General features: G+C 44.6%; 1 protein-coding gene across 2 annotated transcripts in view; it reads right to left on the minus strand.

The window, feature by feature from the left end:
- Window positions 1-26,875, minus strand: part of LOC112266710 (serine/threonine-protein kinase SIK2) — a 55,553-nt gene that overhangs the window by 9,991 nt on the left and 18,687 nt on the right. The window contains exons 5-10 of one of the 2 annotated variants that reach the window (XM_024444424.2): window positions 16,416-16,540; window positions 15,343-15,466; window positions 7,847-8,061; window positions 5,529-5,729; window positions 5,008-5,178; window positions 54-285 (exon numbers count right to left, since the gene is read on the minus strand). In XM_024444424.2, coding sequence (XP_024300192.1) covers window positions 54-285; window positions 5,008-5,178; window positions 5,529-5,729; window positions 7,847-8,061; window positions 15,343-15,466; window positions 16,416-16,540 — 1,068 coding nt within the window. The remainder of the gene's footprint in view (window positions 1-53; window positions 286-5,007; window positions 5,179-5,528; window positions 5,730-7,846; window positions 8,062-15,342; window positions 15,467-16,415; window positions 16,541-26,875) is intronic. The other variant, XM_024444425.2, reaches the window with a different exon arrangement.

A 26,875-nucleotide genomic window follows, 5' to 3' on the forward strand; every position in this document is an offset into this window, starting at 1 on the left:
GCCAATGGCGTATAAGATTCTCTAATGTCCCAGAACCTTGGTTCAGATCTTACCTTGGTTGATGACGGGGCCCAGCTCATTAGTAACCTCGGACAGGGTGTGTCGGCGCTGGCCGAAGCGGGCCGTCTGGAAGGCGGAGAAGAAGTGGGCGGGGTCGTCCTCGGCGTCGGGCTCCTCCGTCTCTATGCCCTCGTCGATGGACGTCTCCATCATGTTACTGGGTGACGACACACTGGACTTGCGCAGCACTGTGGGGGGCAGGGGGTCCAGCATACAGCCGTTCACCTAAAGGCGAAGACAGGGAGAGGCATGGGGAGTTACTTGCTAGAGCAATTAATTTAGTTTAATCCATTTTACTAAATGTGTTTATGAAATGTATTTCAAAAGACAGTGCACAGTAATCATCATTTCCCTTTCCACATTGATGCTCAAGTGTCAGCAAAAGAGCAAATTTTCATCCATACTCGCTAGAGTTGGGGATCGAACTGGGTTTCTAACCCAGACTCTCAGGGCATTATCTCTAGGGAGCTAACATGAGTTCCCAGCAAGGTCACTCATCATGCGAGAGGGTCTCTCCTTAACGCCTCTGTTACGCTTCACTCTGACGTGAATGGGACCTCCTCTGTCACACACGCTTACACGCACGGCCTAAGAGGGTGAAACCATTCATCAGGACATGGCACCTCTCTCGGTTACATGACCAGGCAACTTCCCCCTAATGTACACATCCAGAGGGTGCTCTTTACTTGTTATTAGAGTGGACAGCTCTGGAGCTACAGAAACACAATCTACTGCAAGGATTGGGGAATGGATGGGTAAACAAAATGTGTCTGCCATTTCTATCCCGCCCTCCCTTTCCCCCCGTTGCTCAGACACTGTGAGAGGGGGAGAGGGGTGGGAGTCTGGAATGCATGCACAGGAAGTGTGCTTTGGCCGAAAGCACAGCGAGAGACTCTCCCACAGACACAGGCACACTGAGACACAATCACACTCGCTCATCAAACACACACACAATGTCTCTTGCTCACACAGCGTCTCTCTCTTGCTCACACAGCGTCTCTCTCTCGCACTCACACACACACGCTCTGTCTGTCTCTCTCACACACACACCCCTCGCTGAAACGGATCAACTGAATGAGTTGCCGGGGAAACCAGAACCCTGGGCTCCTCCAGTCAGAGCTGCTTTGTACAATTCCTGATCCCAGTTTCCTGAAGCGTGCTGGGCCAGGAATGCTGCCTGTTACTCAACACACTGGGGAGGGAGAGGGGCTGGCTGCTCAAACCCAGGCCACACCAGGCTATTACGGCACACTATACCCTATTTAGTACACTAGTTTGACCAAATATAGAGCACGAAATAGGTAAGAGTGCCATTTGGGATTCATTCCTAGTACCTACAGTGCCTAGAGCAAGCAGGGGCTCATCAGGAGTGAGGGAGGGCAGAGGGAACAGCCTCAACAGACAGCATCCTGGACATGTGTCCTGCTGGTGCTCCTGCTACTGAGATTATTCTAGTTCCTTGTTCTTGAGTGGGCCTGCCATGTTCACTCACCAAGATAACACTTGAGCAGTGCTTTGATTTAATCTCTAGCAAGTCATTTTTTTTACGAAGGTTAATATAAAAATAAAAAGGCCATTTTTTTGTTGTAAAAGTGATAAATAATGAAGTGGTTCAAATAAAACTAGTATAGGGTCTGTGTGTAAGGCAGTTTTTCAAAACCCAGCAGCAAGCAGGGGAATGGTAGGTTGTTCAACGCAAAGTGCTGACGTCAGGAGTGAAGTCGAATGCTAAAGCCTGGCCAGGCTGGAAGAAAAGGTCACAGTCTGGCACAGATAAAGACAGAAACTTAGCAGAGGGAGTAGGGAGAGAGAGTCTGGGTCCAGACCTGCAGGGGCAAGAGTACAGCGGATGTCACATGGGCCAATGCTAAGTGTGCATGTGGTCATAGTGTGTGTGTGTGTGTGTGTGAGAAAGAGGTCTCTAACTGTGCCTGAGCTGTAGAGAATTGGGCAGCTGTCACGTCAGATGTGTGGCCCCAGCGAGTGAGACAGACAGAGGGGACGGACAGGGCTGAGTGGAGTGGCTTACGTAAGCTGGCGAAGGACAGCTGTGCCTTGCCTGCTGTGCGGTTACTGTTAGAACCAGCCAGCCCAGTGCCTCAGCCTTAAGGGCTCTGGGGAGCTGCTCACAGGGTAGAACACATCCCTCCTTTCCCCCTCTGACAACCAGGCTGTGGAACGATGCACAGACTGTGTCCCAAATAGCACCCTGCTCCTTATATAGTGCACAGGGAATCTATGAGCCCTAATCAAAAGTAGTGCACTATAAAAGGGAATAGAGTGCCATTTGGGACGCAGGAGAGGAAAAGGGGGCCATCCAAGTAGCACTAGCAGCAGGTGCCGGTCAGGAGGGGTCAGAATAGGACAGGATAGGCCAGGGGATTTGAACAAGGTTAACACCAAGACATGTTCCCAGCTTATGTACTCTACCGTGGATCCCCGTTCTCAGTGAAATGTGAGTCAGAGCTCTTTCATAACAAAACTGTGACGTAAACACCACCATCCATCACTCAGAGCCTCAAAGGCAGTGCACTATAATGGCACCATATTCCCTTTATAGTGCGCCACTTTTGACCAGGGCCCAGGTCAAAAGCAGTGCACTACTAAATAGTGAGTAGGATGCCATTTAGGATGCAGCCTCAGTCGGAACTAACTAGAAACTCCCACACAAGGTATAAAAGGGGGTAAGAGGGGACTGGGGCTGGACTATGTCACTCCTCCGCTGATTTTGTGTTGTTGTTCTATTGAGTGCCAAACTGGCAACGCTCCCTTCTCTCACTGCCTGGCTATGGGGAGTTGGGGACAGTCTTGAACAAAGAGCTCCCTGGGGAGGGAGGGAGAAAGGATGAGTGGGCTAAACCAAACAAAACAGACAAGAGTCCCCTCTTGGATAACTCAACAGCAGTGGCCAGTCGGGGTTGTGGTGGCCTTGGGGGAGGATCGGTCCTGTTGCAATCAGTGCTCCATGGGGTTGTGTTCAGTTAGGAGAAAATGTTCTGAAATCTTTTCAAACAGAGGTACTCCCTGAGTTTGTCCAATGTGAAACAAAAAAACAAAACAAAAATCGATGTTCGTGTTGCAATTTGTTTTTCTACGATGTGCACAACCCAGATCTGTTCCCACATGACACTGACCGTGTGTATTTCTGTACAAACATAATGTTTATAATTTGTATATCAGAATTGAAGCATGAGTCTAAAATGCCAATCCATTTGATGACACTCTCCTTTATGGTTTTCTTCGAACTTCCCAAATGTACACTGTACATACACTGCTCAAAAAAATAAAAGGGAACACTTAAACAACACAATGTAACTCCAAGTCAATCACACTTCTGTGAAATCAAACTGTCCATTTAGGAAGCAACACTGATTGACAATAAATGTCCCATGCTGTTGTGCAAATGGAATAGACAACAGGTGGAAATGATAGGCAATTAGCAAGACACCCCAATAAAGGAGTGGTTCTGCAGGTGGTGACCACAGACCACTTCTCAGTTCCTATGCTTCCTGGCTGATGTTTTGGTCACTTTTGAATGCTGGCGGTGTTTTCACTCTAGTGGTAGCATGAGACGGAGTCTACAACCCACACAAGTGGCTCAGGTAGTGCAGCTCATCCAGGATGGCACATCAATGCGAGCTGTGGCAAGAAGGTTTGCTGTGTGTCAGCGTAGTGTCCAGAGCATGGAGACGCTACCAGGAGACATGCCAGTACATCAGGAGACGTGGAGGAGACCGTAGGAGGGCAACAACCCAGCAGCAGGACCGCTACCGCCGCCTTTGTGCAAGGAGGAGCAGGAGGAGCACTGCCAGAGCCCTGCAAAATGACCTCTATGCAGGCCACAAAGGGTGGTATGAGGGCCCGACGTCCACAGGTGGGGGTTGTGCTTACAGCCCAACACAGTGCAGGACGTTTGGCATTTGCCAGAGAACACCAAGATTGGCAAATTCTCCACTGGCGCTCTGTGGTCTTCACAGATAAAAGCAGGTTCACACTGAGCACATGTGACAGAGTCTGGAGACGCCGTGGAGAACGTTCTGCTGCCTGTAACATCCTCCAGCATGACCGGTTTGGCGATGGGTCAGTCATGGTGTGGGGTGGCATTTCTTTGGGGGGCTGCACAGCCCTCCATGTGCTCGCAAGAGGTAGTCTGACTGCCATTAGGTACCGAGATGAGATCCTCAGACCCCTTGTGAGACCATATGCTGGTGCGGTTGGCCCTGGGTTCCTCCTAATGCAAGACAATGCTAGACCTCATGTGGCTGGAGTGTGTCAGCAGTTCCTGCAAGAGGAAGGCATTGATGCTATGGACTGGCCCGTCCGTTCCCCAGACCTGAATCCAATTGAGCACATCTGGGACATCTTGTCTCGCTCCATCCAACAACGCCACATTGCACCACAGACTGTCCAGGAGTTGGCGGATGCTTTAGTCCAGGTCTGGGAGGAGATCCCTCAGGAGACCATCCACCACCTCATCAGGAGCATGCCCAGGCGTTGTAGGGAGGTCATACAGGCACGTGGAGGCCACACACACACTACTGAGCCTCATTTTGACTTGTTTTAAGGACATTACATCAAAGTTGGATCAGCCTGTAGTGTGGTTTTCCACTTTAATTTTGAGTGTGACTCCAAATCCAGACCTCCATGGGTTGATAAATTTGATTTCCATTGATAATTGTTGTGATTTTGTTGTCAGCACATTAAATAAGAATATTTCATTCATTCAGATCTAGGATGTGTTATTTTAGTGTTCCCTTTATTTTTTTGAGCAGTGTAGTTTAACATATCAAATATAACAAAATGCTTAATTCCACTAACTCAGTGTTATCCAGCTGGAAAACTGGATAACACTCCACATAGTGGGTGTCTACAGGCCGGGGTGCTTCGGTTCAGAATAGCTTGTAACCTTAGATGACATGGGGCGACTTGTTTGGAGTTGTGACTTACTTTAGGAGTGGCCACATCCTCGACCATGAAGCTGTGCTCGGGCAGAAGCGGTGACTGTGGGAAGTTAAAGGCATCAACAGAGGCTTGGGACAGCGCTGGGGAGCGTAGTAGACCCCGCACCCCATGGGGCAGGAGACCCACCTGGGGGGAGCAACCGCTTGGCTCGCTCGGCTGTAGGGGAGATAGATGGAGGGGTACAGAGAGCACGAGAGAGAATGAGGGAGGAAGATAAGGAGACAAGAGAAAGAGATGAGGAAAAAAGTTGGATAGAAAGAGAATCAAAGAAAGAGGGTGAAAGGTGACAAAGAGAGTGAAAAAGAAAAGAAAGGAAGTTGAATGGATAAGAGTGAGAAAAGAAGACAGGGCAGTGAAAGGAAGAGAAAATATGTTTTATGAACAGCCAGGTGTGTGAATGTAAATGTCCTTGATCATTACAACCACAGACAGCCATACTAATGCACCACACAGACAGACCTGTCTTGTGGCGCCAAAAAAACGGCAACGAAGACAGAGAGGGTTACCTTGACGACAGTCTGCTCTGCGATGGTGCTGGGCCGGCGCTGGCGTACGTCAAGCCGCTGCTCCACAGGGAAACTGCAGCGGTGGGCATTGAGACGCTCCACCAGCAGGTAGTAGATAGCAGCAAAGTGGTTGTAACTCTTGTTCTGGAGCGACTGGACACAGGAATGTGAAAGCTGCAATATGTAACTTTTTGGGCGACCCTACCAAATTCACATAGAAATAGAAAGCAAATCTAAGAAGCAGTAGATCTGTTCTATGTGCACCATTTATATGCTTCCCGTTCTTAAGTTTAATTTTTGCGTCTTTTACTTTCTTTCGGGTTTTGTACACCAGCTTCAAAACAGCTGAAAATATAATGTGTGTGTCATGGAAAATATATTGATTTATTTCACAGCGGTATAGATCAGTGGTTCCCAAACAGGGGTAGTAGGAACCCTGGGGGTACTTGTTCTATCCACAGGGGGTTACTTGAGAAGAATCATAGGACAAATATAAAGCACCCACTAGGGCTATTGCGGTGACCATATTACCGCCACATCGGGCGGTCACGAGTCATGAAGGCAGTCAAATTCCACGTAACCTTTAGTCACGGTAATTAGGCTTCTCCAAAGTATGATGCTGCTGATGGTCATTAGTAGCCTACCAAACTTGCTAACTGCTTGGGACTCAGCACTCTATTGTCCCTCTAAATCACTCTGACATCAATGCAAATGTGATCGAAAATCTAATCAAACACTTCATGAGAGCCCATGAGCTCATGTTGCGCAACATTTCTAAAGGCTATGCAATCTATCTATTAAAAAGAGGCGGATCCTATCAGCTTTCTATAGGCTAGGCCTACTATAAGCAAATATTAAGCACGTTGCCTACCTGGCTGGCATGAAAATGAACCACGGGAAAAGCGTCCTCCATTCGATATTTAAGTGCGGATTGGACATGTATTTTTCTGCCCGTTTCGAGACAGGTGCATGATGATTGTCTATTCGAAATAATGGTCTATTTGAAATTCAAAGAGAATTTCACACATATTATTGTGGTGACAATATTAGCTCATTACTTGTGAATGATATATTATCACTACCAGCTTAAGGTAAGAAACCATTAGTGGTCAAATAACTTCTTAAAATTAAGCATATTAAATCTGCTTTACAAGGGGTGTAGAGCCTAACTGGCATACATAAGTAGCGCGTGAGTTTCAAGTTTAGGGAAGAAAATGTTCACCATAAAAATGCACCTTTATAATAAAAGCATTACGTGCATAATATCATGTGGTCCCTTTTGATAATGGTGTTTTCCTGCTATAGTCTACGATTTTCTACGCGTATAATGTGAAAATTGCATCCCGTAACTGTCCTAGACTGTGTTTGGAATATTTATATCTCGCACAGGTCAACTTTTGTACTATGAGGGATAGTAGATTGACAGAGGCTAGTGCTTTTGCTGTTTTTTAGGCCTACTCATCTTGTTGGCTGACGGAAAGTAAATGCGGACAGTTCTTCCAATATCTTCAATATGCACCTCGGAATTGGATAAGGACGAGCGCAGATCAGGAGTGAAAGGTGCATTTTTTTAAGAGTGCATTATGGCCCCACAAAGGGGATGCCGCTGGGAAATTCGAAGCATTATCAAGTGCTTGTCAAATTGTGAATGGCTGATGAAATTTCATGACCACCACACCCACCAAATTATTAGAATTGTATTATTAGCTAACTTTAGCCACCGCTAGATAACAACCAACGGAAGTGATAGGGGCAATCATTCAAATAATATTTAAAAAACAAAAATATGAATAGTTCTGGGTCCAGAGTGATGCCTAGAGTATCTATGAGGGAATGTCACCCAAAGCGACTTACATTTATGTGTACACACATTTTTTAGGTATAGGTGGCCCTGGGAATCGAACCCACTATCCTGGCTTTGCAAAAGCCATGTTCTACCAACTGAGCTACAGAGGACCACACCTGTGCTAACATCAACACTCATAATAGGGTGTCATTAGAGATACAGTATATTCACACTTGCACAACACATTGCTTCATTCTCTTTAGTATGCTAGTTAATGCTAGTGTAACAAATGTACACTGGCATATAGTATGCAAGTACACAAAATTGTGTTGTTTTGTGACGAGGTGGGGGGCCGTCCAACCATATCTTGCTCAGGGCCAGCAAAAAGGTTAGAGCTGCTAGCGTAGATATTGTCTGCGTCCCAAATGGCACCCCCATTCCCTTTACAGTGTACTACTTTTGACCAGGGCCCTTTGGTCAAAAGTAGGGAACTATATAAGGAACAAAGCACCCTCTCTCAGCCATCTCTCACCTCGATGGTCTTGTGTTGGTCGATGCCCAGGCTGTGCATGAGTCTCAGAACCTGCTCACTGTACTCGCCCACGCTCAGGTCCCCCTCCTGTTGGTACAGCATGGGCCTCTGCACCGGAACATCCAGTGCCATCCACTTATGTTCCTTGATCTGAGCCACTGACAGACGCTTGGACGGGTCCAGCACCAACATTCGCCGGATCAGGTGCTCGCAGTCTGAGAAGGGGAGGGGGAAAGGAATAAAGATGGACAGAGAGAGGGGAACAAAATCAATGTACAATCCCTGGTACTCAGATCAATAACAGTTCTTACAATATCACTTGAGACATCATCTGATGACAGAGAGGAGTGTGTTCTCCTGTCACGTCGGACTTTCCACAATTGCCCCGACAGAGACCATACACAACAACACGCAGCTCGGGACAGTGGTACTGTGTGTACGGAGTGTACCATGTACCGAGAGTACAGAAGGAAGAATACCCCCATTTGAGTGAAGAGAGTGCTCCGGCTAAAACGTTGGGGGAACAAAGCAGTTCTATTAAAGCAGGGCCGGCCACAGGGAAGGAGTGCCTCCACTACTCATGCTAAGAAAAACAGATGAGCTCAGGCAGGAATGCACAGCAGGCTTTCTCCCTCTTTTTTCTCTAACCCCCACTCTCCTGTTCTCTTTCTATCCCTCTCCCATTCCCCCTCTCTCGGAGGAGGAGGATGGAGAGACCTCTTATCCTTCAGTTAGCGGCTAAATGAGCTTGACGTCACCAACCTCTGGGTCTTAATAGGATTACTGCCCACTGGGCTGAGGTTCTGTTTTGTGCGCGTGCGTTTGTTTGTATCTGTGTGTGCGCACATTGGTCTGCCTGCATGCATGAGTCTCTGCTCTTCTCACCTCTTCGGCACGAGCAACGTACTCATCTTGCCGTCTGCGGTCTTATTTACAGTGCCTAAAGTATTCAGATCCCTCGACTTCTTCCACACTTTCTTACAGCCTTAATCTAAAGTGTATTAAATTGTTCCCCCCCTTAATCTACACACAATATCACATTATGAAAAAGCATAAAAAGGTTTATAGGCATTTTTGTACATTTATAAAATAAAATGCATGTATTAAAAAATACATACATACATACATACACACATACATACACACACACACACACACACACACACACACACATACATACACAGTGCCTTGCGAAAGTATTCGGCCCCCTTGAACTTTGCGACCTTTTGCCACATTTCAGGCTTCAAACATAAAGATATAAAACTGTATTTTTTTGTGAAGAATCAACAACAAGTGGGACACAATCATGAAGTGGAACGATATTTATTGGATATTTCAAACTTTTTTAACAAATCAAAAACTGAAAAATTGGGCGTGCAAAATTATTCAGCCCCCTTAAGTTAATACTTTGTAGCGCCACCTTTTGCTGCGATTACAGCTGTAAGTCGCTTGGGGTATGTCTCTATCAGTTTTGCACATCGAGAGACTGAAATTTTTCCCATTCCTCCTTGCAAAACAGCTCGAGCTCAGTGAGGTTGGATGGAGAGCATTTGTGAACAGCAGTTTTCAGTTCTTTCCACAGATTCTCGATTGGATTCAGGTCTGGACTTTGACTTGGCCATTCTAACACCTGGACATGTTTATTTTTGAACCATTCCATTGTAGATTTTGCTTTATGTTTTGGATCATTGTCTTGTTGGAAGACAAATCTCCATCCCAGTCTCAGGTCTTTTGCAGACTCCATCAGGTTTTCTTCCAGAATAGTCCTGTATTTGGCTCCATCCATCTTCCCATCAATTTTAACCATCTTCCCTGTCCCTGCTGAAGAAAGGCAGGCCCAAACCATGATGCTGCCACCACCATGTTTGACAGTGGGGATGGTGTGTTCAGGGTGATGGCTGTGTTGCTTTTACGCCAAACATAATGTTTTGCATTGTTGCCAAAAAGTTCAATTTTGGTTTCATCTGACCAGAGCACCTTCTTCCACATGTTTGGTGTGTCTCCCAGGTGGCTTGTGGCAAACTTTAAACGACACTTTTTATGGATATCTTTAAGAAATGGCTTTCTTCTTGCCACTCTTCCATAAAGGCCAGATTTGTGCAATATACGACTGATTGTTGTCCTATGGACAGAGTCTCCCACCTCAGCTGTAGATCTCTGCAGTTCATCCAGAGTGATCATGGGCCTCTTGGCTGCATCTCTGATCAGTCTTCTCCTTGTATGAGCTGAAAGTTTAGAGGGACGGCCAGGTCTTGGTAGATTTGCAGTGGTCTGATACTCCTTCCATTTCAATATTATCGCTTGCACAGTTCTCCTTGCGATGTTTAAAGCTTGGGAAATCTTTTTGTATCCAAATCCGGCTTTAAACTTCTTCACAACAGTATCTCGGACCTGCCTGGTGTGTTCCTTGTTCTTCATGATGCTCTCTGCGCTTTTAACGGACCTCTGAGACTATCACAGTGCAGGTGCATTTATACGGAGACTTGATTACACACAGGTGGATTGTATTTATCGTCATTAGTCATTTAGGTCAACATTGGATCATTCAGAGATCCTCACTGAACTTCTGGAGAGAGTTTGCTGCACTGAAAGTAAAGGGGCCCAATTTCAGTTTTTGATTTGTTAAAAAAAAGTTTGAAATATCCAATAAATGTCGTTCCACTTCATGATTGTGTCCCACTTGTTGATTCTTCACAAAAAAATACAGTTTTATATCTTTATGTTTGAAGCCTGAAATGTGGCAAAAGGTCGCAAAGTTCAAGGGGGCCGAGGCATGTGTGTTGTGTGTGGCACTGTGTGTGTGTATATATATATATATATATATATATATATATATATAACAATATATATATTACACACACACACACACACACACATATACACACACACACACACACACACACACACACACATATATATATATATATATATATGTATCACATGAACATACACTTAAGTTGGAGTCATTAAAACTTGTTTTTCAACCACTCCACAAATTTCTTGTTAACTAACTATAGTTTTGGCAAGTTTTTCCAACACTTGTTTACAGAGATTATTTCACTTAATTCACTGTATCACAATTACAGTGGGTCAGAAGTTTACATACACTAAGTTGAATGTGCCTTTAAACAGCTTGGAAGATTCCAGAAAATGATGGCATGGCTTTAGGAGCTTCGGGTAGGCTAATTGACATAATTTGAGTCAATTGGAGGTGTACCTGTTGGATGTATTTCAGGCCTACCTTAAACTCAGTTGCTCTTTGCTTGACATGGGAAAATCAAAAGAAAATCAGACAAGACCTCAGGAAAAAAATGGTATACCTCCACAAGTCTGGTTCATCCATGGGAGCAATTTCCAAATGCACCACGTTCATCTGTACAAACAATAATATGTAAGTATAAACACCATGGGACCACACAGCCATCATATCGCTCAGGAAGAAGACGTTTTCTGTCTCTTAGAGATTAACGTACTTTGGTGCAAAAAGTGCAAATCAATCCCAGAACAGCAGCAAAGGACCTTAAAGATGCTGGAGGAAACCGGTACAAGTATCTATGTCCACAGTAAAACAAGTCTTATATCAACATAACCTGAAAGGAAGCTCAACAAGGAAGAAGCCACTGCTCCAAAACCGCCATAAAAAAGCCAGACTACGGTTTGCAACTGCACATGGAGAAATGTCCTCTGGTCGGATGAAAAAAAGAAAGAAAGAACTGTTTGACCATAATGACCATCTTTATGTTTGGAGGAAAAGGGGGAGGCTTGCAAGCTGAAGAACATCATCCCGTGAAGCACAGAGGAGAAAGCATCATGTTGTGGGGGTACTTTGCTGCAGGAGGGACTGGTGCACTTCACAAAATAGATGGCTTCATGAGGCAGGACAATAATGTGGATATATTGAAACAAAATCTCAAGACATCAGTCAGGAAGTTAAAGCTTGGTCGCAAATGGGTCTTCCAAATGGACAATGACCCTAAGCATACTTCCAAAGTTGTGGCAAAATGGCAAAAGGACAACAAAGTTAAGGTATTGGAGTGGCCATCAAAGCCCTGACCTCAATACCATAGAAAATTTGTGGGCAGAACTGAAAATGCATGTGCGAGCAAGGAGGCCTACAAACCTGACTCAGTTACACCAGCTCTGTCAGGAGGAATGGGCCAAAATTTACCCAACTTACTGTGGGAAGCTTGGGGAAGGCTACCCGAAATGTTTGACCCAAGTTAAACAATTTAAAGGCAATGCTACTCAATTCTAATTGAGTGTATGTAAACTTCTGACCCACTGGGAATGTGATGAAATAAATAAAAGCTGAAATAAATCATTCGCTCTACTATTATTCTGACATTTCACATTCTTAAAATAAAGTGGTGATCCTAACTGACCTAAGACAGGGAATTTTACAAGAATTAAATGTCAGGAGTTTTAAAATTTGGCTAAGGTGTATGTAAACTTCCGACTTCAACTGTAAGTATTCATACCCTTTACTCTGTACTTTGTTGAAGCACCTTTGGCAGCGATTACAGCCTCGAGTCTTCTTGGGTATGACGTTACAAGCTCGGCACACCTGTAGTTTTGGAGTTTCTCTCTGCAGATCCTCTCAAGCCCTTTCAGGTTGGATTGGGAGCGTCGCTGCACAGCTATTTTCTGGTCTCTACAAATATGTTAGATTGGGTTTAAGTATGGGTTCTGGCTGAGCCACTCAAGCAAGGTCAGTCTCCAGTCTCGAAGTCCCTGCAGCTTAAAAACATCCCCACAGCATGATGCTGCCACCACGCGTCACCATAGGGATGGTGCCAGGTTTACTCCAGACGTGATGTTTGGCATTCAGACCAAAGAGTTCAATCTTGGTTTCTTCAGACCAGAGAAACTCCAAGCTGGCTATCATGTGCCTTTTACTGAGGAGTGGCATCCGTCTGTTCACTCTACAATAATGACCTGATTGGTGGAGTGCTGCAGAGATGGTTGTCCTTCTGGAAGGTTCTCCCATCTCCACAGAGGAACTCTGAAGCTCTGTCAGAGTGACCATCTGGTTCTTGGTTACCTCCCCGACCGAGGTCAATCTCCCCCGATTGCTCAGTTTGGCCGGGCAGCCAGCTCTAGGAAGAGTCTTGGTGGTTCCAAACTTCTTCCATTTAAGAGTGATGTAGGCCACTGTGTTCTTGGGGACCTTCAATTCTGCAGAAATTTTTTGGTAGCCTTCCCCAAATGTCCCTCGACACAATCTTGACCCGGAGCTCTACGGACAATTCCTTCGACCTCATGGCTTGGTTTTTGCTCTGACATGCACTGTCAACTGTGGGACCTTATATAGACAGGTGTGTGCCTTTACAAATCATGTCCAACCAATTTAATTTAGCACAGGTGGACTCCAAATTGTAGAAACGTCAAGGATGATCAATGGAAACAGGATGCACCTGAGCTCAATTTCAAGTCTCATAGCAAAGGGTCTGAATACTTGTGTAAATAAGCCATTTCTGTTTTGTTTTTTTAAACCTGTCTTTACTTTGTCACTATGGGTACAGTGTGTAGATTGAAGAGGAACATTTTTTAATGTACTCCATTTTAAAATAAAGCTGTAACATAACAAAATGTGGAAAAAGGGAAGGGGTCTGAATACTTTTCGAACACTCTGTATGATGACTGCCCTGTTGCCGAATGAGCACTTCTCTGGCCGAGAAATCCAGCAAGAGAGAGGGATGAGAGAGAGAAACTATGCAATCTACATTGACCCTCTTTTCTCTTGAGTACATTTAAAATACATTTTTATTAATTTAACCTTTATTTAACTAGGCAAGTCAGTTAAGAACAAATTCTTATTTACAATGACGGCCTACACCGGCCAAACCCGGACGACACTGGGTCAATTGTGCGCCGCCCTATGGGACTCCCAATCATGGCCAGTTGTGATACAGTTTGGATTCGAACCAGGGTGTCTGTAGTGATGCCTCTTGCAATGAGATGCAGTGCCTTAGATTGCTGCGCCACTCAGGAGCCCAGTACATCATGGAAATATCCAGGGCCGGACAGTTAACACCTCCTTTCGACAGTTAAAGAAAGCAGGGGGGATGTTCTCGGATTTCTGTTACACCAAATCTCCTGGGGCCGCTTCGTTACGGCGGTCACACAATGTACGGTCCTGGGATGTACAGTACTGAAGGTAAAATAAAGTAGTGTACTACCAGTACAGCGCTGCTAAATGTTTATATAGAGGCTGTGTACTGTACCGTACAGTGTGTGTGTGTAGCAGAGACTGAACATGTGGGGAGGAAACGGCACTCTGTTCTTCTCGTATGAAGCGGAAGGTGGGAACAGGACCGGAGCGGGCCGTGGGGCTGCATTCTCAACATGGACTAAATAGGTCACCCCTACAGGAGAGGCTGGCAGAGCCCTGCTTGAACTTCACTGGCTCTTCCCCAGGTTATGTAAACACAATGACTCTGGCTCACTCTGATTAGAGTTAATCGCTATGCTTTCCCTGCATAGACCCCTGTGCAGTGGTGAGACACGGGGGATTCTGAAGAGCTCCAAGCAGACAGTTAAACTGCATATACTGAACAAATATATAAAAAACATGCAGGTTGGCGTATAATGAGTGAGCATTTCTCCTTTGCCAAGATAATCGATCCACCTGACAGGTGTGGCATATCAAGAAGCTGATTAAACAGCATGGTTATTAAACAGGTGCACCTTGTGCTGGGGACAGTCTTGGTGGTTCCAAACTTCTTCCATTTAAGAGTGATGTAGGCAGGACACTAAAATGTCATGTTTCATCACACAACACAATGCCACAGATGTCTCAAGTTGAGGGAACAAGCAATTGGCATGCTGATTGCAGGCATGTCCACCAGAGCTGTAGCCAGAGAATTTAATGTCCATTTCTCTACCATAAGCTGCCTCCAACGTTGTTTTAGAGAATTTGGCAGTACGTCCAACCGGCCTTAACTGCTGGCAGCGTGTAACCACGTCAGCCCAGAACCTTCACATCCAGCTTCTTCACCTGCGGGATCGTCTGAGACCAGCCACCCGGACAGCTGATGACACTGAGGAGTATTTCAGTCTATAATAAAGCCCTTTTGTGGGGAAAAACTCATTCTGATTGGCTGGGCCTGACTCCCCAGTGGGTGGGCCTGGCACACAAGTGCACCCCTGCCCAGTAATGTGAAATCCTTAGATTAGGGTCTACTGAATTTATTATATGAATTGTAACTCAGTAAAAAAATTGAAATTGTTGCATGTTGTTTTTAAATTATTTAAATGAACAATATATAGCCATTGATTCGAGGAGGTTGTATTTCTACAGCTTTATATCTCAGCCATTTACTAAAGCAAGTGGTGGAGTAACCACTTTGTTGTATCTTGGGTTGCCCCTTTAATGTCCTCTGCTAGCATCACAAGTAAACAAACCCCATTCCAACAACCACACTGTTTTTCCATAGGAGCAGTGGTGTCACTTCCGACTCTTTTGGGGTGTAAAGCACTAGGTTATTGAGTCTCACCTTCTGTCATGAAGTAGGGGATGCGGAAGCGACCCTCCAAGACGCGCTGTCGGAGAACAGGCAGGGTGGGGCCATCGAAGGGCAGGGCGCCACACACCAGCACGTACAGCACCACCCCCATACTCTACATTGAGACACAAAAACACATGCGCACACAAGCACAGCCAGACAGACGGACAGACTAGATCAGGGGCTGCAGTGTGAACAATTACACTCACATAAATAGATCAATCAGGGTAGAAAGGCACCCAGATGTATGCGAGGGCGAGTTCACTATCTCGTAATACAGGGAGGGCTATAAAAAGAGGTTGGAAAATCTTGTGATTTCACAAGTTTTGGTTTTTTAACAATATGTCATTCTCATACACTTATCACTGCAAGGGGGAAAGCAAACATTTCATTTAATTTTACCTTTATTTAACTAGGCAAGTCAGTTAAGAACAAATTCTTATTTTCAATGACGGCCTAGGAACAGTGAGTTAACTGCCTGTTCAGGGGCAGAACGACAGATCTTGTCAGCTCGGGGATTTGAACTTGCAACCTTCCGGTTACTAGCCCAACACTCTAACCACTAGGCTACCCTGCCGCCCCAGCTGACTAGGGTTGATGATTCACAATCAGATCCCCGACGCAATCACCAAAAGCAGTATATTTTTTTATCCCACCTTCTCGCAGCTGAGCACATTGACTGCATCCCAAATGGCAACTTATTCCCTAAATAGTGCACTGTTTTTGATAGGGCTCTGGTCAAAAGTAGTGCACTGTGCGGAGTAAGATGCCATTTGGGACAAAGAACTTTTCCCCGGCTTTGTCTAATCTGGTTGGCCTCACTATTGCTTCTAATGTCCATGATTACACTCGATCCAGTGTCAAAGACAATGTACAGTCAGTTCTGGGAAACTCTGTGTGTATCACAGAGGGACTAGTTGGCAGTATGTGACTCATTGCAGAGCAGGTGTGTGAAAACGGCACCCTATTCCTTGTATAGTGCACTACTTTGGACAAGAGCCAATAGGGCACTATTGGAAGGAATATGGATGCCATTTATGATGCAGACAAGAGCATCGTCTTACCCAGATGTCCAGTTGGGGGCCCTCGTACTGTTGTCCCTCAAACACCTCCGGAGCGGCGTAGGGGGGGCTGCCGCACCATGTGGCCAGGGGCTCCCCGGGCTGGAAGAAGTTCCCAAAGCCAAAATCTAACAAAAAGGGGAGAATGACACAGTTAACTTATTACGCACCTTCACCTTGACCCAAACAAACATACACTGGGTTGAGTTCTTCTGCCCATAGACGGTATGGATGGTTCTGCCTGGGCACATTTAGCTGGCTGACTGACTGACTGAGTGATGGGTGGTAAGAGGCGAGGGAAGGATGGAAGGGAATGGATCGTAACAGATGGAGCGCATCAGTACTCAGAACACTGAGTACTGAGCGAGAGCCCGCGAGAGAGAGCAGACGGGTCAAAGGATCAGAAGGTGGCTGACTCACAGGAAGTCAAGACAGATTGACTACCTGTAGCCTGTGGTATAGGGCTTTAAACACTAGCTCCAGATTAGAAAATGTGACACTGTGTGCGCGCAGAGTGGGGGTGGTTGCTAAAGAGGCAAAAAAATATTCCTTGCACAGCAGCACCTGTACATGCTAATCATTTTCCAACATTAAAACAGCAATTTTAGGCACCCTAGGATTCTGTTCCAGTAGACAGAAGAAATTGAGATGTTCCAAGCAGGAACAAGGATTTAACTGTTTTTGTCCGGCAAAGAACACTATATAGACCTATCGCTTTTTCATCAAGGATTAACATGGCTTTAACTTGTTTAAATAGGAAGGTGAGATGCATTGTGTTCAGACAGTATTCATATGCCTTGACATATTCCAAATTGAGTTAGACGGAATTCAAAACGGATTCAATTAATTTGCTTTCTCACCCATCTACACACAATACCCCATAATGACAAAGTGAAAATATATTTTCTGCACATTTATTGAAAATAAAATACATATCATACATTACCAGTCAAAAATGTGGACACCTACTCATTACAGGGTTTGTCTATTTTTTTTAATACATTGTAGAATAATAGTGAAGACATCAAAACTATGAAATAACACATATCACACATCATGTAGTACCCCCCCCAAAAAAGTTACATCAAAATATATTTGATATTCTTCAAATTATCCACCCTTTGCCTTGATGACGTCTTGGCATTCTCAACCAGCTTCATGAGATAATTGAAATGGTGACTAACAGGCGTGCCTTGTTAAAAGTACATTTTTTGAATTTCTTTCCTTCTTAATGCGTTTGAGCCAATCAGTTGTGTTGTGACATGGTAGGGGGGTATACAGAAGATAGCCCTATTTGGTAAAAGACCAAGTCCATATTAATGACAAGAACAGCTCAAATAAGCAAAGAGAGACAGCAGTGTACATCATTACTTTAAAGACATGAAGGTCAGTCAATACGTGAAATGTCAAGAACTTGGAAAGTTCCTTCAAGTGCATTCCCAAAAACCAAGCGCAATGATGAAACTGGCTCTCATGAGGCCTGCCACAGGAAAGGAAGACCCTGTTAACTCTGCTGCAGAGGATAAGTTCATTAGAGTTACCAGCCTCAGAAATTGCAGCCCAAATAAATGCTTCAAATTTCAAGTAACAGACACATCAACTGTTCAGAGGAGACTGCGTGAATCAGGCCTTCATGGTCGAATTGCTGCAAAGAAACCCCTACTAAAAAACACCAATAAGAAGGAGAGACTTGCTTCGGTGAAGAAACACCAGCAATGGACATTAGACCGGTCTTGCCATCGATTTTCAAGCAATTTTTCTTTTTACCCAACTACCAATAGGTGCCCTTCTTGGAAAACCTCCCTGGTCTTTGTGGTGGAGGTTTTAAATTCACTGATTGAATGAGGGAATTACAGATAATTGTATGTGTGGGGTATGGAGAGGATGTAGTCATTCAAAAATCAGAGTGAGTCCATGCAACTTGTGTCTTGTTAGGCACATTTTTATTCCTGAACTTTCAGGCTTGCAATAACAAAGGGGTTGAAGACTCAATGTATTTCAGCTTTTCATTAATTTGTAAACATTTATTCTAAACATAATTCCACTTTGACATTATAGGGTATTGTGTGCATGCCAGTGACACTAAATCTAATTTTAAATTCAGTCTAACATAACATTACTTTTTGAAGGCACTAATATAAAATAAATAAATACAGTGTATGTAATATATATATATATATATTACATACACTGTATTTATTTTTGACAAAGTTAGCCTACTAATTGACTAAAGTGTTAGTGTATATGAAATAACAGGAGAAAGGCCAGAACTGTGGGAAAAGCATAATGAACGGATTCAGTCTTATCTTTGGAATGTGACCATCTACTATCCCTGGAAGCAAATGATCTCTGCTTCCATCTAACAAACCATGAGTATTAGGAGAAGTGCAACATAAGGACAGACTACAAAGTATCACACAAATGCACCACAAATCAAAAATAACAAATGAGAATAACAATACAGGTAGGTAGCAATACTAATAAATAACTGTGTAACAGTATAGTAGTTAAGTCTAGTGGCTATGTTTGAAAAACTGTTCCTTTCTAGGGAACTGTGTCCCAAATGGCACCATATTCACTATAGTGCACTACTTTTGACCAGGGCCTCTGGTATAGAGAGTAGGGTGTTATTTAGGACACAGAGTAGAACAACCTGCAGGTTTTTTTAGCCAATGTGATATGTAATGCACATATTTGTGTGTTGAGGCCATTGGTCGGCTAGCTGGGCCTTCATGAGGTCATCTCCCAGGAGACTGACATGAGCTCATAGAGTGACTGTGTTCTGATTGTTCCAAGGGGGGGGAAGAAAGAGCGAGAGCGCGAGAGAGAGGGCGCGTGCGAGTCAGTGAGCTCCAAACTTACACTTGATCTAAATCATAACTCGGAAAGAAAAAAAAGCTCTGCCTTTCATTAAAATTAAACTTCCAACAGCGTGTGGCCAAATCTTTTACCAGTATGAAGCTGCTAGCTTTTTCTCTTACGTAAATCACTACCTCCTCCCCACCCCCTCTGTTCCCGCTCCCTTTCTGTCTTACTCCCTCACGTGTCTGTTCCTTATGTTTAAGATTCCCATTAGAATAAACTTCAGTGTCGTTGCCCTCGAGTGTGAGAACGGAGAGATCGTTATCTGTGGAGCCCGACAGTGTTAAGGGACCCTGTTGTAACAACTAACTTTATCAAATGAATAAAAAGTATTTTGTATTCTCAGCTCTTTATTTATTTATTTTTATCATCCCCGTTATATAAAGCCGAGGGAAGAAGATGCGTTGCGAAAAAAACAAATAATAATACGCTGCCTTACGTAATGGGGGCAGGTCGTGTTGGACTGTGTGGCACAAAGCAGTGTTCAGTAGCTCAGCAAATTGATTTAGCCTCTTCAGTGCTCTGGCCAAATGCGCTCACCCCCCTCCCATGAGAGGCCAATGTCCAAGATCAACCCGTATAAAGCTGCAGCAGTGTCCTGGACCGCAACACAAATGGCACCCTATTCCCTTTTTAGTGCACTACTTTTGACCAGGGTCCATTAGGAAGCCCATAGGCAGGACTCCAGACTAACATTTGATTAACTCGAACAGGAAGTACCAGTGACGTGCTCAATACGGAAGTTTTCCGATGAAACGGATGCTAAGCTACAGTACTGTTTAGTACAGACTGGAATATGTTCCAAGATTCATCAGATAACATTTAAGGACGCTTATAAGAAATACCGCTACAACCCCTGACAATCCATCACAGTCAAAATTTCAATACAGGACTAAGATTGAATCCTACTATGCCGGCATTGACGCTCGTTGGATGTGGCAGGGCTTGCAAACCATCAGAGTACAAAGGGAAACTCAACCTGCGAGCTGTTCAGTGATGTGAGCATACCAGACAAGCAAAATTCGTTCCATGCTCGCTTCGAGGCAACCAACACTGAACCATGCATGAGAGCATCAGCTGTTCCGGACAATTGTGATCTCGCTCTCTGTAGCAGATGTGAGTAAGCCCTTTAAAAAACAGGTTAAAATTCACATGGCCACATAGCCAGATGGATTACCAGGATGCGTACTCAGAGCATTGCTCTGACCAGCTTGCAAGTGTCTTGAATGCCATTTTCAATCTCTCCCTGACCCCGTCGGTTATACCTACATGTTGCAAACAAACCACCATAGTCCCTGTGCCCAAGAACGTCAAGGTAGCCTGGCTAAATGACTATCACCCCATCCCGTAGCACTCACATCTGTATCCATGAAATGCTTTGAAAAGGCTGGTCATGGCTCACATCAATACCACCATCCCAGACACCCTGGGCCCACTTCAATTCGCATAACGTCCCAACAGATCCATAGATGACGCACTCTATATTGCACTCCACACTGCCCTCTCCCACCTAGACAAGAGGAACACCTATGTAAGTATGCTGTTTGACTATAGCTTAGCGTTCAACACCATAGTATCCTCCAAGCTCAGGACCCTGGGACTGAACACTTTTTGCAACTGGATCCTGGACTTCCTGACAGGCCGTCCCCAGGTGGTGAGGGTAGGCAAGAACACAGTCACGCTGACCCTCAACACGGGCCACTCATTTGACATTTTAGTGCATTCATCTTAAGATAGCTAGGTGGGAACACCACATATCACAGGCATAGTAAGTACAATTTTCCTCAAAGTAGTGAGGGGGATTATTTAAGATATTCTTTGAAGAGGTAGTGTTTCAGGTGCTTGGACTGGGCTGAGCGGGAACACCAAGAGACCAGAGGTGACAGAACGGAGTGCTCGGGTGTAGGGTTTGAGCATTGCCTGAAGGTAGGGAGGGGCAATTCCTCTTGCTGCTCCATAGGCAAGCACCATGGTCTTGTAGTGGATGCGAGCTTTGACTGGAAGCTAGTGGAGGGTGCATAGGAGCGGGGTGACATGGGAGAACTTGGGAAAGTTGAAAACCAGGCGGGCTGCAGCATTCCGGAAAAGTTGCAGAGGTTTGATGGCACAAGCGGAGCCCAGACAACAGTGAGTTGCAGTAGTCCAGATGGGCGAGGACAAGTGCCTGGATTAGGACCTGCACCGCTTCCTATGTGAGGTAAGGTCATACTCCACGGATGTTGTAGAGAATTAACCTGCAGGAGCGAGTCACTGCTTTAATGTTTGCAGAAAACGACAGCTGCGTAGCCGCGCACGACTCCAACACCATCATTAAGTTAGCTGATGACACAACAGTGGTCAGTAACCTGGCAGTGTGGGGCCAGGACAACAACCTCTCCCTCAACTTTAGCAAGACAAAAGAGCTGATTGCAGACTACAGGAAATGGCGGGTCCAACACGCTCTCATCCACATTAACGGGGCTGTAGTGGAAATGGGTTGAGAGCGTCCACATCACTAAGGAATTATCATGGTCCACACACACTAACACAGTCGTGAAGAAGGCACGACAACGCCTCTTCCGCCTCAGGAGGCTGAAAATATCCTCAAAATGTTCTACAGCTGCACCATTGAGAGCATCTTGACTGGCTGCTATGGCAACTGCTTGGCATCCGACCACAAGGCACAGAGGGAAGTGAGTATGGCCCAGTATGTCACTGGGGCCGAGCTCCCTGCCATCCAGGACCTCTTTAACAGGCGGTGTCAGACTCCAGCCACCAATTATCAAAGACAGCACGGTAAGCAGTACTGATGCACCAAGTCTGGAACCAACAGGACCTTGAACAGCTTCTACCCCAATGCCAAGAGACTGCTAAATAGTTAATGCTACCCAGATTATGTGCATTGACCCTTTTTGCACTAACTCTTGACTCATCACATACGCTGCTGCTATATTTATCCTGTTGCCTTGTCACTTTACCCCTACCAATATGTACATATCTAACTCAATTACCTCGTACCCCTGCACATCCACTCTGTACTAGTGCCCAGTGTATATAGCTAAGTTATCGTTACTCATTGTGTATTTATTCCTCGTGTTATTGTTGGGAAGGGCCCGTAAGTAAACATTTCACTGTTAGTCTACACATGTTGTTTACAAACCATGTGATAAATATACTTTCATTTTAAATGACAACAGGATAGCTGTGTTTTCCCCACAATAGGATTTTAAAATGCTATACATTTATACAGGAAAGCAGAGTGAGTGGCTCGCTCAACACAGCAACAGCAGTTCCCAGCTAAACAGGTACAGGGGCAGGCATACACTAATTACAGGAATGATGAGGATAAATGTACTTTACTGCTTGACCAAATCATGGGCTTTAGCCTCCTAAAGAAAATAGGGTGTTTTGAGTGAGGTGAACATGTAGAATGTGCTGCTCGCACTGATGCTACCAATTTTAAAAAATTCACCTCGCACAGCCATGTAAAAGGGACGCAAAGTGCGACTAAATGGTTGAAAGTAGTGCACTATATGGGGAATAGGGTGCTACTTGAGACCCACTCTCTCTCTCTCTGCCACTAGTGTGACGTCAGTATTTCCGTTAGGAAAATGTGGAGCTGGACAACGTGACTGGGGAGATTTTAATTTGACGGCCATTTGAAACATTTTAACCATGAGATTGTCCACCCACAGTGCTCAAAATGACAGAAATCACTTTTAGATTATGGTAATGCATCTTAACAAAACATGGTACTAACTCAGCCAATAAAACCTCATTTTCAAACAGTTGCCAAAAAGCAATTTGTGGGAAAACACACTATAAACAGCGCACTTGACAGCAGTTCTATATGTGACAGAGATGAAAATCTCTGTTAGAAACTTAGAAAGAAGGGGGGGTCTAAAGACTCAACAACTAGGATGGGTTGCTAATATGACTAGGATTGTGCCTTAAGTTTCTGGACAACGAAAGAAGGTTGACATGAAAACCAATAAGACATGAGAGAAATGGCATAGTGGGTCCAATAGGGAAGTAAATTGAACTAAATTTGCCAAAATTATATAAATTACTCCCGTTTATACAGGAAGAAATAAAATAATTCAAAATACTTCACCAGAAAGCATGACTTAGCCACAGAGGAATCAAGGACCACTAGCTTCTTTAAAAATATAAAAAATAGCTGTGGATTGTTTCAAAATCATAAGCTCATAGGCGTATGCCTATTTGGACAGTGCGCATGGCAATAGGCCTAGCTGATTATTGAGTTGCAGTTGTCAGTGAAAAGTAAAATGTGTGAAGCAGTGGAGGCTCCTCAGAGGAGGATCATCCTCCACAGTGAATCTCTCTCATACAAATAAAAAAATTGTGAAACATAAAAAAAGTTATTTTAGATAAAACTACACTAAATATATTCACATCACCAAACAATTGATTAAAACAGTGTTTTGCCTGTGTGCAATCTAATTATGTGACTTCTGAAGGTAAATTGGTTGCATCAGAGCTTATTTAGGGGCTTCAAAGCAAAGGGGGTGAATACATATGCACGCACCACGTTTTTTTTACATTTCACTTCACCAATATTGCGTATGTCCATCACATGAAATCCGAATAAAAATCTATTTAAATTACAGGTTGTAATAGGAAAAACACCTAGGGGGATGAATACTTTGGCAAGGCACTGTAAGCATGATCGTCAAATGTATTTACATTGACTTGTATCTCCATCAATGAATAAACAGCATCATTTTGCAATGGGATTTTTTTCCCTCTTGGTCATTTTAGCCTGCAACAGATTTATTTACAGTTTTCATTTTTGGGGGGTGGACAAAAGCCAGCAACTTTTGGCTAACGGAAACCCTGTGTGACGTGTACCACAGACTGCACAACACACACTTAACAACAGCAGTGCAGCATTGCCATTGACTTGTCTAGCTAAAAACAAGGTTTCATAACCATCACCTAAAATTAACAGTAATCCAATCCCATGCAAGTCTGGATTCTATTCTGGTAATACTGTGAATCTGGGTTTACTGAATGAAAGTAATCTGAAATTTGTTCCCCCCCCCCCCTTTTTTATACCTCACCTGAAAAACTGTCTAGCTCTGACAATACAATGCATCAAGGTCAGAGTGATGCTTGCCACAAGGTCAAAATGTGAAATGTTAAAAGAAGTGAAGGCACGGTATACGTATGTCTAGATTTAGCCTAGTCTTTAGGCTACATTTGAACCTAGAGACAAAAGAAGCGGTCAATCATATACCTTTATGCCCATATCGAAGACGGGGGATCTAAATGTGTGTATTACCCCGAGACAAAGGGAGTTATAATTATCTACATCTCGGCTAGTCTATGTTGGTGAGGGCCCTGGCAAGGCACATTAAGGCAGAGTAAAGAAGGAGTGAGGGCTTATCAGAGGAGCTGACCCACTTTGCGGGCTGCATACTGAGCAGCGTGGCTGGCTGGCTGACGTCAATGCTCCCAACAGCCCAGGGGCTCGCTATGTGGGGAGGGTGGGCTGCGCAATGCCGCGCCCAGCACCAGTCACTCTGTCTGTGTCCCAAATGGATCCCAACAGTGGCTGTTCCTTTATAAATGAGGGACAATGCGATGTGTCCTTGTTCAAGTTGACACAAGTGCATAGAGAGCTCAGCTTACTATGGTGATTTATACAGCTGGTGGACAGTGTGTGTGGTTGAGTATCACCCTGTCTGGAGGTACAGAGGCATGGGGGGGGGTGAATGAGAGGGTGGCTTAATGATTATATCACACCTGCACCTTGAATATGTGATTCTGTGTAATGGGTTGCCTTTCAGCTTGGTCCATGAACAATAAAACAAGACATAGTGTAATAGTATGGGTGAAGGGGGGAGAGGGGGTGTCAAGCAGTGTACCACTGTGATCAAATGTTGTTTGCTGCAGCAGCAGACCCAATCACTGGTCACATATGATGTGTTTTCAAAGCAGTTAATTTGATGCCAGCCTCAACCCCAAGTGTGATTAAGAGGCTTCCTGATTAGTGCATGATCTAACACACACACACACACACACACACACACACACACACACACACACACACACACACACACACACACAGAGAGAGACAAGCTCTGAAGTAGAAACATAAAAGCAACACCCCCTGCTGCCTGGCACTTGGATGACCTTTCCCTGACTGACCATCAACCACGACAGCACCATGGAGCGTCTGAGAGACTGACCGCCCGGGCAGTTCTGGGTATACAAAAGGAGACCTTTAAAAAAGGGAAACTAGTGTGGCAGTGCATCCTCTTCTTTGAGGATAAAACATGAACCACACAATGTCCTTCGGTGAGGTAAAACAAGGGGTGAGATATCACTGGGGGAACATTTATCTGTTTCTCTGTGCAGTGAGTCTCTTTAGTCCAGAGAGACTAGAACAAAATGACAAAAAAACATTGTCCTCATCTAAGACAAGCAAAGCACAGGATGTCCCAATGTCCTTGTGTGCCTGCCTGATGCATTTGTAATCCTAGGTTAATGTTTTCACTGGTCCATTTCCCCCCAAAAGTGTACCTTTCCCAACAATTGGATCGGAGTCATTGTGGTGGCGATATTGCCTTTGGTAATAACCACCACCTGCCACCACAACCGATCATCTTCTCTTACATCCACAGAGAGACAAACTGGGTCGTGTTCATTAGATATCAAACGGAACAAAACCAAGGAGGGACTACAGGGACTCATTTGAATTTTTAGTTGAAAAACGTTTGGAAACGTTTTCCTTTGCGTGCCCTTAATGAACATGGGAAGACAGGCTTCTTAAGTCTCTCTCTCTGTCAGTCACAGTCCGGACTAGTCTAGATCTCACACCACTGGAGCAGGAACGCAAGGACTCTGTAGGCATGCACACAGCGCGTCACCGTGTTTGACAAACATCTCAGAACAGTCCTTCTCACCCAGCCCTCTCGCAGATGCTCGATGACATTTTCACCAGCCCGCTCAAAATGCCATCTTCCTGATAATGCAACAGCCCGAGGCTCTGTGTAGTACGGCCTAGCTTTCAGCTCCTGCTTCCCTGATCTAGCTAGGGGGCTTTAGTCACCTCAACACAGTGCAAATGGCCTGCTCTGGTCGTTAGACATTTCAGAACTGAACCATCGCGGAGGTCATTGCTCCTGGCCATGTAATCCAACAGCAATGTTCTGATCAAAACAAGTTGTGAAGTTGTTCGCACTATATATAAAAGACTTGGTTCACAATTTCTAGGCCTATGTCGATTTACAGGATCTTCACAACTGTGAACATGAAACTCTCTACACAAGGTATTTTCATACAGTCCATCCCACTGGTCTTTCCAAATCAAATCAAATTGTATTTCTCACATACACATGGTTAGCAGATGTTAATGCGAGTGTAGCGAAATGCTTGTGCTTCTAGTTCTGACAATGCAGTAATAACCAACGAGTAATCTAACCTAACAATTTAGATTACTCTTAGGTTCCCCTGAAACACTAAGAGTAGGGTTGCAAAATTCAGCTCACTTTCCAAAAATTGCCAGGACTCCAACCAGGATTTCTGGAAAACAGGGGTAATTCTGGAACCCTAGCGATGAGAAAGTACAGGAGTTTTTCTTGACCATGTGACTT

Source organism: Oncorhynchus tshawytscha, linkage group LG14 (genome assembly GCF_018296145.1).
Source record: "Oncorhynchus tshawytscha isolate Ot180627B linkage group LG14, Otsh_v2.0, whole genome shotgun sequence".
Taxonomy (NCBI): domain Eukaryota; kingdom Metazoa; phylum Chordata; class Actinopteri; order Salmoniformes; family Salmonidae; genus Oncorhynchus; species Oncorhynchus tshawytscha.